Source organism: Homarus americanus, unplaced genomic scaffold (assembly GCF_018991925.1).
Source record: "Homarus americanus isolate GMGI-L3 unplaced genomic scaffold, GMGI_Hamer_2.0 scaffold22365, whole genome shotgun sequence".
Taxonomy (NCBI): domain Eukaryota; kingdom Metazoa; phylum Arthropoda; class Malacostraca; order Decapoda; family Nephropidae; genus Homarus; species Homarus americanus.
The window spans coordinates 1,180-17,760 of record NW_024728160.1 but is presented as its reverse complement, the minus strand read 5'-3'; the positions used below and the strand labels follow the sequence as shown (position 1 = coordinate 17,760).

At 41.6% G+C, this 16,581-nt stretch overlaps 1 protein-coding gene across 1 annotated transcript; it reads left to right on the top strand.

Moving 5' to 3' along the window:
• Positions 1-9,258: 9,258 nt before the first annotated feature.
• Positions 9,259-15,654, top strand: LOC121866024 (the record flags this gene model as incomplete). The annotated part of the gene is made up of 4 exons (XM_042365608.1): positions 9,259-9,375; positions 12,547-12,773; positions 14,809-14,907; positions 15,496-15,654. Coding segments are annotated over 4 exons (602 nt in total), but the record flags the coding sequence as incomplete, so codon positions are not given.
• Between the last annotated feature and the right edge of the window lie 927 nt (positions 15,655-16,581).

Sequence of the window (16,581 nt, the reverse complement as noted above, 5' to 3'; positions counted from 1 at the left end):
AGGTTAGGTTTGATTTGGTCAGGTTAGGGAGAATTAGATAAGGTAGGGTTATGTTTTCTGTGGAATTATGCATTTTTAATTTATATATTATGATAATCTACATGATCATCAATGACCAATCAGAAGTTAAAAAAAAAGAAGATTAATCGAATTTATGCTATTTAGTAAATATCCTGTTGGATCTACTAGTTATGGCAAATGAGTAGGTCCAACGAACAGCCGATCAGAGATGCTTTATCTTTCGGTTTTGGACATAGTTTTTTATGGGTTAGGTTACAGTGTTAAATGCATGTCCTTTACCACTATATACTTTGTTTATTATTATGTATTAACATTATTGCCATAAAGAATCAACATGTACAGTCCCGGTTAAAAGTTCTGTGCCAGGCAGTTTTGCCTAAACTGGTTTTGTTACACCGTCACAGACACACACGCACGAACACCGGGAGCATAATTTAAGCTTTGCTCTGTGGTTTAAAGGGAGCGTTTCATGACTAGATGCCGTGTTGCCAGCACTGTCAGGAACAAACCAATTAATACCATTAATAATTATTTCAAATTAAATTGAATGACGAGAACCAATGAATTTGCGACCACACACTAAATGCCTTCCACACACAAGTCGCGCTGCACCGTCTGCTTGACACTTCGATCATGTGAACAATCCAATCCATGACGTGTCTATGTGCACATCCTCTCTGAACTACACCATGTATCGATGATATAAATTGTCTTATATGAGTGTCAGGGGGACAGGTATAAAAAACGCTGCATAAAGAAATACTTAACTTCAAGTCATACCGGAGAGGGTTCCTGGTAGGAGAGAGGGTTGGTGATGGTTTCAGGTAGTATGGCGGTGGTAGGGAGATGCTCAAGTCAATTATTTCCTCTCATTCCTACTCATCATCAGTGTCACATTTTATAGCAAGCTTTTAGTCATAAGGCGTCATATTTTATATATTAACTTTACATATTACGGGGTTCTAAGGGAATTTGAAAGAGAACAGAAAACACGACGTTGCGGAGACTCCCCCCTGACTGACGGACACTAATACTACTTATATTTTGCTCTCACTCTGAATCGAGTACAACTATCATCCAGCTATGATAAAATGATATGAGTTTTTGTTTTTTCTTTCTTTTATTACGGGGATTAGCCCACCCCAGCACAGGTTACTGACCCACATCGGAGCCTGGGGAGCGAAAATATTATAATAATAATAATAATAATAATAATAATAATAATAATAATAATAATAATAATAATAATAATAATAATAATAATAATAATAATAATAATAATAATAATAATAATAATAATAATAATAACATTAATAAATATAATAATAATACAAATATATATATTTTTTTAAATAATAATAATAACCATAAAAAATACAAAATTAAAAGTTAATCAAGAATTAGAAACGATAAACAGTAGGCCTACAGTATGTATGATGTGTTGTCAATAGTAAGAGAAACAATTGAGACCCTGCAATTGTGTGTAAATAAGGCAGAAAGTCAGATCAGCACCCTGGGACTTGGTTACAATTTTTTTGATGCCATATGGCAGCAGTCTACCACTAGATAACACATTATGCTTCCAATATCTTCCCGGCCGGTAGTACCTTCCTGTGAGTTCTGAGGTGACTAAGAAGGCCGATTCGGGACCGGCAGGGTCGTTCACAGATGTTGAACATGTGGGGGCTACATCTAATTAGGGTTAAGTGGCGGCAGCGTCTTTCTGGCGTTGGGGCTTGTCTGCCTCGGCTTACAGCCGTGTGGTGCTCCCACAAGTGATACAGCCGTGTGGAGTAATCGTGTCCCAGGTGAGGGGGTCGATTTGGCACTTTTTCAGGTTTGTCTTAAGACTATCCTTAAACCTTTTCAGTTGCCCGCCAGCGTTACGTTTATTATTCGTTAGGTAACTGTAAAGTAGCTGCTTTGGCAGTCTACTGTCGTCCATGCCGGTAACATGCCCAGTCCAACGTACTTGTTTATGGATATTGATAGGCTTGATGCTCCTATAGTTGGTAATAGCGAAAATACTGGCATTTGTTCTCTTGTCTTCCCAGAGAACTCGGAGGATGGAATGTAGACTACATTAGTGAAAGTTTTCAAGTGCCTTGAGGTGTCTCCTGTATGTGACCCATGTCTAGCTGCCATATAGCAGGGTAGGGAGGACCACTGCCCGAAATACCTTTAACTTTGTTGATAATTTCAGCTCCCTATAGCTGAAGCCAAGGGCTTGAGATGTTGAAAGTGGGTAACATGAGATAGGATAGTACCATTATGCTGGATGGATGGTGGAGGTGTGGCTGAAACAGAGGCAGGCTGAAAGAGAATCTGAGTCCTACGTACATTCACCTCAAGGCAGAAGTGTACATACTCATCTGCATAGGGGTTCAGGATCTCCTGTAGGTCACGTTCAATGTGAGTGACAAGAGTGAGGTCGTCTGCTTACTGAAGTTCAGTAAGGGTAGCTGCCGACACCTTTGTTCCTGCTTGGAGTCGTCTTATGTTGAAAAAACCCTTCATCCGGTACTAGATGTCCACCCCGATGGCCAAATTGGCACTGGCACGATTAAGGAAGGCAGCCAAGAAAATGAAAAGATAGGTGGTGCCAGTACACATCCTTGTTTTACCCCATTTGAATGGGGAAGAACTCAGACTGGGTGCCACTGAGCAGGACACTGCCGTTCGTGCCATCGAGGAGTTGCCTCACAATGGTGATGAATTTTGGTGGGCAGCCAAAACGGCTGAGGGTCCGCCAGAGCGCTTCCCTATTGACCGAGCCAAAGGCCATGGTTAGGTCGGTGAACGCCATGTGCGGGTCACGACTCTGTTCTCTGCACTTTTCCTGCATCTGGTGGGAAGCAAATGTCATGTCAGGGGTGCCACACTAGGGTGTGTCATAGGAGGGAAGATCAGCTAAAACTAATGGCCCATCACTTTTTTGGTAGATTTTAGTGTATATAAACAGAAAATAATTTCAGTTTCAATATTTTGCAACCTTTTGCTAGGTAAATTTTAGCGTGAAATTTATCGAAAATCTAACGTACAGCTACATTAGTGCATTACAATTAAATAGTGAACATTAAGCTTTCTTTCGACTCTCTATTCTTTAACAAACCTAACTAACAATATTTTTTTCTGTTTCAGATTCTGATGCATTTATAAGTTGATAATATTTGCGATGGCTGCTTGTGTCAGGACGAGGAACCAAAAAATCCAGCTATCTCAGTCACTATCTTGGGTCTGGGAGAGAGCTCCTGGAAGTCGGAGTTGCTTGGCATTGAGAGATGCTTTGAGATACGGTGGTTTTAACTAGGCAACCAGTGAAAGAACCAAAATAGAACTTACACAAACAAAAAGACATTGCCAGTGATATGACCAAAGCTGTCTTGGCACAGTACACTCTGGCTAACGCTCAGTTCTGGGCTCTCCAGTCATAACAAGTCAGAAGAAGATTAGTGAGAGACTGCTAGCTGAAGTTGGGGAAAAGGCAAGAGATATCTCTTGGGAGAGGAAAACTTGCAGTTATGACATAGCTTTGCCAAGCAACTGGACCAGTTATTTGACATAATTACTTGTGCGCCCACTGTTCTCTGTCCTGAGTTTGGATGCGATCGTGACTGTAAATCCGAGGCCCACATCTCCTGTATTTGCAAGCGTGAACTGAAGATTCCTGTGATCGAACTGGCATTTGTCAAAGCACAGAGAGAGAAGGCTGGCAGGATAGGGGCTCTCATGATTTCTAGCCATGATATTCCAGAGTCCAAGAGACAGGAGGCTGCCACAGAGAGACAGAAGAGGAGAAGAGTTGCCGAGGAAAAGAGACTTGAGAAGGCCCAGGGTGAGGTAAAAAAGGCCGATGATTGGAGTCAAGCTGATTCAGAGTTTAATGACTTCCCCATGGCTGATCCGAGTGCTGACCAGGAGAATGGTGACTTTGTCCCAAACCCAGAAAATAATGATCCCAAACCTTCCAGGCATAAGATTCGAAATAGGAAAGATATCCCGAGCATAGCTCTGGCCAGCATGCGACACCACACTGGTCTCAGAGAAACTGCAGAGATAGCAACAGCTGCCTGGATTGACGGTGGTTTGATAACACCTGATGATGCTCACCTGGTGATAGATCATAACAAAGTAAGGAGAGCTCAGGAGAAACTTGTCAGTAACCTAGAAGAGGAGTTTGATATGACAAGAGAAATGGAATCAATTGTTTGTTCTTTGATGGGGAGAAGGGATGACACCAAAGTGTTCATGAAAGTTGGAGACTCTACGTTGTCCCCTGCCGCGGTGAAGGAGGAACACTACCCTGCTGCAGGAACCAGGAGGGAAGTATTTGTGGCATTTCACTCCAGAGAAAAGATGACATCAGGAAACCAGCTGAGATAGTGGCAGATAACATTGTGAACTGGCTTCCAGAGAGAGGAACGTAGACCAGACCCTGCAGGCCATTGAGGAAAAACCAACACCTAACACAGGTGGCAAGGGGGTCACAGTGATAGAGCGGAAGATTGGGAGGAAGCTGGTCTGGATTGTTTGTGACTCTACACCAAACGAGTTACCTCAGACATCTGATCCAGGAGCTGATGGCAAGATTCCTTTCAAAACAAATAGATGGTCTGGTCCTCTTGGCAAGATGCTGGACTCTGCCACTGAGTTAGAAATAAATCCGAGCTTTGAAAAAATCACAGTTGGCCCTCCACTCGTTGAGCTTGCACATACTGTCATTGACGACCTGAATACTGACCAGTACTATTTGGTTACATGATTTGCAGTGCCATCAAAACTGAGGTCATGCCTGATAGACTTGCTTACCTGCAGATAGGTCCAGTCTCACATTCTAGGTGGCTCACAACGGCTCTCAGGTTCTGCAGAATTTGGGTCGCTCATCTTAAACTGAAAGGGAACCAGCTTCACAACCTGAGACTTATTGTCCAATTCATTGTGAGTGTCTACTTGCCAAATTGGTTCAACACCAAGGTCAAGTCATCGTTCTCCGAAGGTCCGAGGCATGTTCTCTTCCAGCTTGAGCTCCTGAGGAGTCAGCCAAGGAAGGTTGTTCAGATTGCGGAGCAGACTGTGAGGAGATCTTCCTGGTATGCTCATCCCGAGGCAGTTCTGCAGACAATGCTCTGCAGTAAGGATGCGGAGGAGAGAAGAGTGGCAGTCAAAAAGATCTTGGATATGAGACTTATGAGAGGATCTGGGCATGATGAATCAGTTGGTGACGATTCCTTCAGGGTCAGGAAGACTCCTGAAGTCAATCTAGGTGCCAAGACCCTCACTGATCTCATAGATCTGGATAACATCCAGGCTGGCAGTGAGCCCCCTCTTACCTGCAGCCTTACTCTGGCCGTCTAAGCCAGAGCTTCCTGGCTGAACCCATGTCCCTGCCTGGCCCTCAGACACCCAGAGGATAGGAGCGCTGTGTACAGCAAGGAGCGAGCCAGCAGTCACGCAGGTACAGCCAGGGAGAGGAGGGAAGGCTACATCCGAGCTCAGGTGGTCAGCAGGGAGGTGATGAGTAGAAACAGAAGCAAGAAAGACATGTTCTCTATGGTGTGCAGCAACACCGGGTCGTAGTAGTAAAACCGGTTTTTGTATTTGATGATTTTGTTTTCTAAAGGAATATTAAATTGAATAAATGTGTCAAGATCATTCGTTTCACTATTCTGGATCATTTTCTTCCTAATAAAGTAACCTGATACATTTACTTTACTTGAAATAAGCTATTTAGTGGTGTTGGTATAAGGGTGGGAATACTAAATTTTCATAAGATTTCAAGTTAAAATTTACCTAGCAAAAAATGAAAACTTTTCAAATCTGAAGATATCGCATGATTCTGCACATAGAACTACATCATTAATACCATGGGCCGATTTTTCAAACTCAAAAAAAAAGAATTCGCCTCCGTATGACACACCCTAGTGCCACATGTTAGTCTAAAGCCACATTGAAATTCTGGGGGAAAGTTTTCCTCCTCAGGAAGAAGTCTGTTTATGTGGACTCGGGCGATAATCTTGCCAGCTACTGACAGCAGTGAGGTCCGGCGGTAGTTGCCATAGTCTGACCAGTCTCTCTTGTTCTTATAAATATTGATGATAGAGGCATCTTTAAGAGCTTGGTGGATTTCCTCCTTTTTCCATATATTCTCTAGTAGATAGTGGAGATGGCTTTATACACCTTTGGGATTCCATCAGGCCCTGAGGCTTTTTAATTTTCATTTGTTTGATGGCAGTAGCTACCTATTCCAGGGATGAAGGATAGCTGAAATGGGTCATCTCTGGATGCTGAGGGTCCTGCTGGGTAGTCAGGACATCCACATCGGTGTTTGGGTTGAGCAGCAAGTGGTAGGACTCTATCCAGCACTTAAGGATGCCTTTCTCATCTTTAATTAGGGAGTTACCGCCGAATGAGCGGAGGGGGGCTGCACCATCAGTGATTGACCCTTTCTTCTTGCAGAAGGTATACGCTTTGATCGAAGACTGAGGGTTGTTCAGTCAGTCAGGTAAAGCAACACGTTTATCATCGACGAGTACATTGATTTCTGGGTCATTTTCATCAAACCAGTCCAGACCAAGGTCTCTCTCTGTAGGTTTTTGTCACGACAGTGTCGTCAGTACCCCATTCGGCACTGGGATTTGGGTTGTTTTTGTCGGGTTGTTTGCGCTACTCTCTGAAAGCATGTGGTACTGCTGGATCCTTCATAGCCTTAGTGGTAAAACCTCATCTTGAAGCTTCATAACATCGCCGTTTTGGGGCGACTTGAAGTGAGAGTTTGGATCTGACGAGCAGATGATCATTGTCACATTGGTCTGAGCCACGCCTGGCTTGTGTGATGAGAACATCTCAGCGATCTCTTTCTCTGACAATGATGTAGTCAATGAGATGCCATTGTTTGGATCGTGGGTGTTGCTACGAATCCTTGAACTTGTCTGCCTGCGTAAACAAGGTATTGGTGATACCGAGGTGGTATGCAAGCACACTTGCTGAAGAGGAGTAGGTCGTTGGGATTAAACTTGCCTAATCCCTCTCTCCCTATGTTTCCCTCCCAAATGTCAGGGTCTCTGCCAACTCTTGCATTGAAGTCACATAGGAGCATAACCTTATCTTCTCTGGGGATAGAGGTTAGCACTCTGTCAAGGTTGGCGTAAAAGGCCTCATTGATGTTATCCTCTGCATCCAGTTTTGGAGTGTATGCACTGACGAAAAAGGCATGATGTGAGTGATTCAGTGGGGCTCTGAGCATCATGACGCACTCGTTGATCCCAACAGGGATTTAAGCTGGCGGATGGCGGATGGCAAAGCCAACTACATAAATGCAGTTTCTCTCTGCAGCAGGCTTACCCTTCCAGAAGAAGGTATAGCCAAACCCCCGTTCTGTGAGTTGACCCTCGTCTGAGAGCCGGGACTCACCAATGGCTGCTATGTAGATGTTATACATAGCCAGATCTTTTTTCACAAGGGCATTTCTTCTTTCAGGACGCTCATTTGTGCCAGTATCCAGAAAGGTCCTGACATTCCATGTAGCAACCGTAAGAGGTTGAATAGTTTGTGATTATGATTGCGTTTTCGACCGCATAAGGATGACTTTACTGGGTGTGGTTGCCCAGTCAGGTTGGTTCTATAGGCAGGCTATGATTAGGGCACCTTTTCTTGCCCTCTCCACATGTGGGGTGAGCAGGTGGCTCTTTGAAAGGGCTGCTCAGTTGCACAGACAGGACCGGATTGCACTGCTGCCTCGATCCCTGTGCATAAACTACTATATTATCTGTGACGCCCATGTGCAGAGTTGTGACTAGGGACTCCCGGCAGTCATCTCTGCCTGTATCCGTCGCAACTCCTCCGTCGGTATAGGACTTTTGGGGGTATAGAGGTTTTGATGATGATGAGTAGTTTGATGAGCTGGATGATGGCTGCACGTGAGTTGATTTATGTGGTGAGGCCGAAGCGCAGGCTGTAACCATACAGCTTGGCTCTCCCTTTCCCTAATCCAGCCGTGAATGGTCATGAACTGCCCCTAAAATCGTCATTTACATATTACAATAAACTATCGTGTGCAATATTATGAGGTTTGCGTTATTAATAACATCATAAAAGCAATAGGAGAATGATTATATCCCAACCACCACCAGTCTCCACTATGACCCTCTCTACTATGAATATAGTGATTTATATAATATCTTTCCTAATGGCACTCGCATATGAGAAATCTTATAATCGATAAGTAGTGATGTTCAAAATGGAGGACCACATAGACACGCTCTAGAATGGATTGTTTACATAATTCAGTTGTCTAGCAGACACAATATGTGTTTGTGTGTTTCCTCTATTTATTTTTTTTTTTTAAAACCGTTTTTGCAACATATAAGTAATATCTTTCTCCCAAGACATAACATTTTATATTCCTATCATCCAACTTATATAATATGAGATGAAACAGTAATAGTTCACCACAAACATTTCATATCCTTTTTACATAGATAAAAGTATTACTTAATTACATGAACTCCACAAAATTGTGATACAAAATTATTAAAACTCGAAAATATGGTATGGTAGACATGAAAGATCGAAGTATTGTATTTTAGCTGCTGACTGACAGTGGCCAACTGTTAGGTTGAAAGGAATACAGTATAAAATACACTCTACCATTTTATCATTGATCATCGATAAATTGTGTAGTTCATAGAGGACATGTACATAGAGACACCATATAATGGATTGTTTATAAAATCGGGGTTTCTGGCACACTCAATGTGTGCCACATAACCAGGTTAGCTAAAACTGCCTGGTACAGGACTTTTGACCAGGACTGTATAATTCCCTTCACTAGTGCATTTACAGGGGCTCGTTAGGTTTTGTATAGTGTGGCAGCGCTGTGTTTGCTTACATTCGACAGAAGGAAACTGGCAATAGTAAACATACTATGGAATCAAATTAAAAAAATATTAAAACAAATATCTCAAAGATAATGATTTATGGAATGTTTATACGATGAGCCCCTGTAAACGCACTAGTGAAGGGGACTGTATTAACTCTTCATGTTCTAACAGGTAAACAAGATCTCACGACAGGGTGATAGTGCCATCAGTGGTGATGTTCCACCATTTTCACGACGGCCTCAACTGAAGTGATGTAATGCGACACACTCGTATTGATATTCTTAGAATTGAAAGTTACAGCAACAAGTTGTCATTAACAAGGAATTCTTCTCTGCATTACAACATTTTTATTCTTCAGTTGCAAGGTCATCTACAAGTCCCCCGAGGTATTGGGGTGTTTGAAGTAGCATCGGACGGCCAAGACAATGTCACGATAAAGATTCAATTTGCTCATGTGATGAGTGTAATAAACCAGGTAAGTGTTTTATAATACTACCAAAAGTCAAGCCTTACGCTGATGCAGAGCAGTGTAGTCTCTTTCATATTATTACCGATACGAGTTGGTTACTCTTAAAGTGGTAATAAAGTTTGTCACTCTTATAGTGGTAATAAAGTTATGCACTAGGGTGTGTCATACGGAGGCGAATTTTTTTTTTTTGAGTTTGAAAAATCGGCCCATGGTATTAATGATGTAGTTCTATGTGCAAAATCATGTGAATCTTCAGATTTGAAAAGTTTTTATTTTTTGCTAGGTAAATTTTAACTTGAAATCTTATGAAAATTCAGTATTCTAACTCCCTTTAATAACAATTACTAAAATAGTTTATTTAAAGCAAAGTAATGTCAGGGGTTAATTTATTAGATGAAAATGATCCAGAATAGTGAAACGAAGATCTGACAATGGTTAAAATTTAATATTCCTTTAGAAAACAAAATCATCAAATACAAAAACCGGTTTTACTACTAAGACCCGGTGTTGCTGCACACCATAGAGAACATGTCTTTCTTGCTTCTGTTTCTACTCATCACCTCCCTGCTGACCACCTGAGCTCGGATGTAGCCTTCCTTCCTCTCCTGGCTGTACACGTGACTGCTGGCCTCGCTCACTTGCTGTACACAACGCTCTATACTTAAAAAGGAGGGGCCAGGGTAGGATGGTTGTCCAGGAAAAGCTCCATTCTGAACATTGCAGAGGCTAGAAAGAGGGGGGGTCACTTGCCAGCTGATGTTATCCAGATCTATGAGATCAGTGGAGGGTCTGGCATCACCTAGATTGACGCCAGGAGTCTCCTGACCTCGAAGGAATCACAACTGATTCATGCCCAGATCCTCCTCATCAGTCCTATCCAAGATCTGACTGCCACTTCTCTCTCTCCCTCATCCTTACTGCAGCATTGTCTGCAGAACTGCCTCGGGATGAGCATACCAGGAAGATCTCCTCACAGTCTGCTCCACAATCTGAACAACCTTCCTTGGCTGACTCCTCAGAAGCTCAAGCTGGAAGAGAATATGCCTCGGACCTTCGGAGAACGATGACTTGACTTTGGTGTTGAACCAATTTGGCAAGTAGACACTCACGATGAATTGGACAATAAGTCTCAGGTTGTGAAGCTGGTTCCCTTTCAGTTTATGATGAGCGACCCAAATTCTGCAGAACCTGAGAGCCGTTGTGAGCCACCTAGAATGTGAGACTGGACCTATCTGCAGGTAAACAAGTCTATCAGGCATGACCCCAGTTTTGATGGCACTGCAAATCATGTAACCATAGTACTGGTCAGTACTCAGGTCGTCAATGACAGTATGTGCAAGCTCAACGAGTGGAGGGCCAACTGTGATTTTTTTCAAAGCTCGGATTTATTTCTAACTCAGTGGCAGAGTCCAGCATCTTGCCAAGAGGACCAGACCATCTGTTGTTTGAAAGAGTCTTGCCATCCAGCCCTGGATCAGATGTCTATGGCAACCCTGCTGGTGGAGGTCAAACAATCCAGACCAGCTTCCTCCTGGACCTTCTGCCCCTATCCACTGTCAGGACCCCTCACACCAGTCTGTGTTGTTGGTGTTGTCCCTCCAATGGCCTGTGCAGGGAAGTCTGGTCTACGCCTCTGGAGCCAGTTCACAATGTTATCTGCCATCATCCAGCTGGTTTCTGATGTCATCTTTCTTCTGAGTGAACACACAACAAGCCCCTCCTGATCAATGGTAGCAGGAGGCAGGCTCCTCTTCACCATGGCAGGAAATCAACTTGTCAATCTTCCAACTTCATGAACACACTTTAGTGTCATCCCTTCTCCATCAAAGAACAAACAATTGATTCCATTTTTCTTATCCTTTATCAAACCTCTTTCAGAAGTTACTATTGACAAGTTTCTCCTGAGCTCTACATTTGTTATGATCTATCACCAGGTGAACATCATCAGGTGTTATCAAACCACCGTCAATCCAGGCAGCTGTTGCTATCTCTGCGGTTTCTCTGAGACCAGTGTGGTGTCGCATGCTGGCCAGAGCTATGCTCGGGATATCTTTTCTATTTCGAATCTTATGCCTGGAAGGTTTGGGATCATTATTTTCTGGGTTAGGGACAAAGTCACCATTCTCCTGGTCAGCACTCGGATCAGCCATGGGGAAGTCATTAAACTTTGAATCAGCTTGACTCCAATCATCGGCCTTTTTTTTTACCACCCTGGGCCTTCAAGTCTATTTTCCTCGCAACTCTTTTTCTCCTCTTTCTTATTTCTGTGTTCCTCGTCTCTTGACCCGGAACATTCATAGAAATCGCGAGAGAGCCCCTATACTGCCAGTTCTGTGTTTGGACAAATGCCAGTTTGACTGGTGGAATCAGTCTTCACATTGGTAAAATAGAGATGTATTCTGGATTTACAATGATCGAACTTAAACTGGTGACAGAGAACAATTGGGCACTTGTAAGTAATTATGTCAAATAATCATCCAGTTGTGTTGTCCTTAATCAAAAGCTTCCAAGATATTCCAACTGGCTAACAGCCCCTCACTAATCTTTCTCACTTTGTTATGACTGAGGCTTGAACTGGAGCGTTGAAATAGAGTGTACTGTGCCAAGACAGCTTTTATCATATCACAATGTCTTTGTTTGTGTAAGTTCTTTGGTTCTTTTCACTGATTTGCCTGATTAAAACACCGTATCTCAAAGCATCTCTCAATGTAGGCAACTCCGACTTCAGGAGCTCTCTCCCAGACCCAAGATAGTGACTAAGATGGCTGGATTTTTGGTTCCTCGTCCTGACTCAAGCAGCCATCGCAAATATTATCAAATTATAAATGCATCAGAATCTGAAACAGAAAAAAAATATAGTTAGTTGGGTTGTTAAAGAATGAAGTCAGAAGGCAAGTTTCACTATTTAATTGTAATGCACTAATGCAGCTGTACGTTAGATTTTCGATAAATTTCACGCTAAAATGTACCTAGCAAAAGGTTGCAAAATATTGAAACTGAAATTATTTTCTGTTTATATACACTAAAATCTACCAAAAAAGTGATGGGCCATTAGTTTTAGCTGATCTTCCCTCCTATGACACACCCTATTATGCACTCCTACAGTACAGTGGTAATAGTTACTCAGAGTGCCAAAGTCAGAAGGTGTGTACAAACAAATTTTTTCGACGTTAACAGCTGCGGGAGCTGTCATCGCACACTATCATTGTGGTCATCAGCAACGACCCAGCCTTCCTCGCCGCCTTCAACGAATGGTTCCTCAAGACCCGCCTCTTGGTGTGGTCGACGAGACTCCTCGTCGTCACCCGACTGCCCCTCCCGAAGCTCCACCACTTACAGAGGACATTTTCCAAGATGAATGCCATGTTGGTCATAAGTAGCGACAACGATTTAGGGAACATCAGGTACTCTGACGTGTCGTATGTGTGTGTCCGAATTGAGAAATGTCATCTGTTAGTTTTTATATCACTTGTCTATGATCTGGACCTATAGATACTGTAGCTGTTACTTCTGTATGTTTATCAATCTTCTGTCTGAGGTCAGAGCGTAATCTATCACCTAATCTTGTTCAAATGCTCAGTACTTGAATTCCATCAATAGCTGGTAAACTTGTGGCTGCCTTGGTGATTAAAAAATCCATTTGTTATTGTATATCCTAAAGACGTTTTTCATGCATCAGTTTATCAACATTTCTCCCTCCCTCTATCTTCTTATTGTACCATGAGGACCTAGAGTGAGATGTTTCCAATAGCTAGCCTATAATTACCAATTCCTGCATTAAAATCATAATCTCCTTTCCGTTTGTTATGGATCATATACTTGCAAAATATGGAGTTGTCTTCGCTTCAATTCTACAGCGATTACTATTATACTTTCATTGTATGTTCCCATATTAAAAGTTCCAATTCGTAATCGTCTAGTTTCTCAAAGTTGTTGTTTAGATGGGGCTTATGAAGCTATCATGTGCAAGGTAGAGTATTAACGGGCTAGCAAGGCCTGTCGGTAGAAGTGTGGTCCGCAGTTCGTGTTGGTAACCGAAGCAGTCTAGCAGTCAAGAGATCCACCATCCGCCAGTCGAAAGACGCACTGTATATATACAGTATATATGTAGCATATATATATATATATATATATATATATATATATATATATATATATATATATATATATATATATATATATATATATACAATCAACACCTCAACCCGCCAGGATTCGAACCCACTGCCCACGAGCCCATGACAGGCTTTGTGTGAAATATAACAAAGTCTAGGAATGATTTTAGTATCCTGGTGTTCCAGCGCTTTCGTGTAATTCACATCTTCAGGCGTGAGTACAGACTAAGGAGAAATACTTGAGAAGGCTAATATATTCAGTAGAGGAGAGTGAGATCAAGTCCCTAGGGGACAGCAGGGGTCCACCATGTTCCGGTCATAAGGCAGTGACCCTTACTAAACTTCTTAATCCAAAGAAATTGACCACACTATCTCTAAGCACAGCAGCTGTCCGTAGTCAGGTCATAGGGTAAGATGACCCAACCTTCTCACTTGGTTACAAAACTTCTTAATCACAAAATTATCCAGTTTGTACATGCCATTACTCAAATTCATGTTGACAGATTTGGTATGTTTAATGAGACTGGATTCTATAATGTTCCTATTGACAATTGAATTACAAGGTAATATTGAGGAGGCATTATCACAGTCAATGCAATGCTTATTATCTCTCATATGAAAGAACAGACCATTGGATTCCTGGCCTGTCCTAATGCTATATTTATGCTGTTTAAGTCTAGTTATAAGATCTTTACCCTTCTGGCCTAAGTAGAACATATTACATTCCTTGCACGTAAAAACATTGATGAAGATACTGACTGTTTGACTCTATTATGGTGGGCAAAATAATAGTGCTCTGTTCATTCATATGAGAGATAATAAGCATTGCATTGACTGGGATAATGCCTCCTCAATATTACCTTGTAATTCAATTGTTTGTAGGAACATTATAGAATTCAGTCTCATTAAACATACCAAATCTGTCAACATGAATTTGAGTAATGGCATGTACAAACTGCATAATTTTTTATTTAAGAAGATTTGTAACCAGATATGGGTCACTGCCTTATGACCGGAACATTGTGGACACTTGCTGTCCCCTGGGAATTTGATCTCACTCTCCTCTACTGTAAATATTAGCCTTGTCAAGTATTACTCCTTAGTCTGTACTCACCCTTGAAGATGTGAATTACACGAGAGCGCTTGGGAACTTCGTGTTTTCTTGTTTCCATGTGGTTATCAGTATATATATATATATATATATATATATATATATATATATATATATATATATATATATATATATATATATATATATATATATATATATATATATATATATTATCCTCTGTAGGTGCACCATATACGTCCACCTTCCGTACAGCCCCCGAGAAGCCCAGGCATTGAGAGTTGCATCCTGGACACCGACCAGTGGCATCATTCTCGCCTCGAATCTACCTCTCTTCCCTGACAAGTTCACTAAGTGAGTTCAGTAAGAGAATATATCAGTATTTCCGATACATAATTGATTTTTAAATGTAACTGTTTATTGCAAAATATTAGTCATTAAAAGTGTAAAGTCACTCGTCTTTTGGTGGTATAACAATAAGAAAAAACAAAGGATTTGGGATATGCAAGAGAATATTCTTAAGATATGCAGGCTTTCAAACGTACCAACGGAACCTTTTTATTGGTATAGAAGATTAACAAATGCAGGTGAGAGGATAAAGATTATAAGGTTAAATACAAATGTATGCTGCTCTTCTCTAGCCTGGATATTATACGCAACAAATAGTGGCACCTTAAATATACACCGCTTTTCATGTCATGTCATATCATGAACAAAATATGGGTGAAAAGAGGATATTTTTGCCTAAGGAATTAGTCATTGTTGTGTCCAAATTTCAGTTTATCTCAAAGTGTGCCTAAGATACCGCTCAGAGAAGCAACCAAGCAATGGGGGAAGGGGAGCGACAGAGAAGCAGTACAAAAACGCTATACTTAAAATTTGGTGATAAATACTATATAACTTCATAAGTGTTTTTGTAACACGTGTTTATTCCTCCTACAGATTCCCTCACAGGCCAACTCTTGTGGCGGCGTCGGAAGGGAATCCATTTAATAAGATAATTGCCATAGAGGCCTCTGAAGCTCCCGGAGAAAAGAGCATCAATTTCAAGGGGCCTATCCCGAATCTTATAGATTACCTGGCCAAGGCTCTCAATTTCTCGTAAGTTTAAGTTGATAAATATTACTAATACATGATTTTCCTTTAGTAGGACTATGTTTATATATATATATATATATATATATATATATATATATATATATATATATATATATATATATATATATATATATATATATATATATATATATATATATGTATATATGTAATATTCAGAAATTTCAGAGGAATTTCAAACGCCGCGCCATTGGCGATACTGAGTTTTCAAGGTCGTCTGAGGGAAGAGAGCCCTCTCCGCACATAGCGAGAGGTTGTGGAACCAGGCCTATATGATATTAAATGTAATTTGCCGAATTAATAATGATGCGATTCATGAAGTTAAGGGACTATTATTGAATTTGAAATTATTATAGATCGTTTATCAGTCTGAATAATGTTACGGGTGTCCCAAGGAGTTATTAGTTAGGCGGAAAATATGTCACGTAGGACTAAGCTAACGCCTTGAGAGGACACTAGGCTGGCTAGCTCTCAGTAACGCCAAAGCATTCCGAGCAACAAGACGTCCCTGCGCGTCCGTCACAGAAATAGTCACGTGGCCTAGTCACCTGTGTTGTGCTATTGCAGTATAACAAGTAAGTCTCATTCGATCTCAGACAGGGTTTAGATAGGGCAGTGATAAAGTTAACAAGAGCTAACAGTGAGTTCATTTCAGGGTTTCCGTCAGAACCCACTTGACTGCGAGAAATTGACTGCAAGAGTGATGACTGAGAGAGATTGACTGCCGTTTGAGACTGCCGTTGATGATTGAGGATTGGCTATTGTCGCCGTTGGACCTATCAGTGTAGGCCTGTCACTGTTTAGCGGGGTATCAAAGGATCTCTTGAGTGAATCTAGCCGTCTGGGTGCCCAGCTGACGACGGGACGATCGATGGGGTCATCAGCTCTCCTCTACCTCGGCTCACAATACCA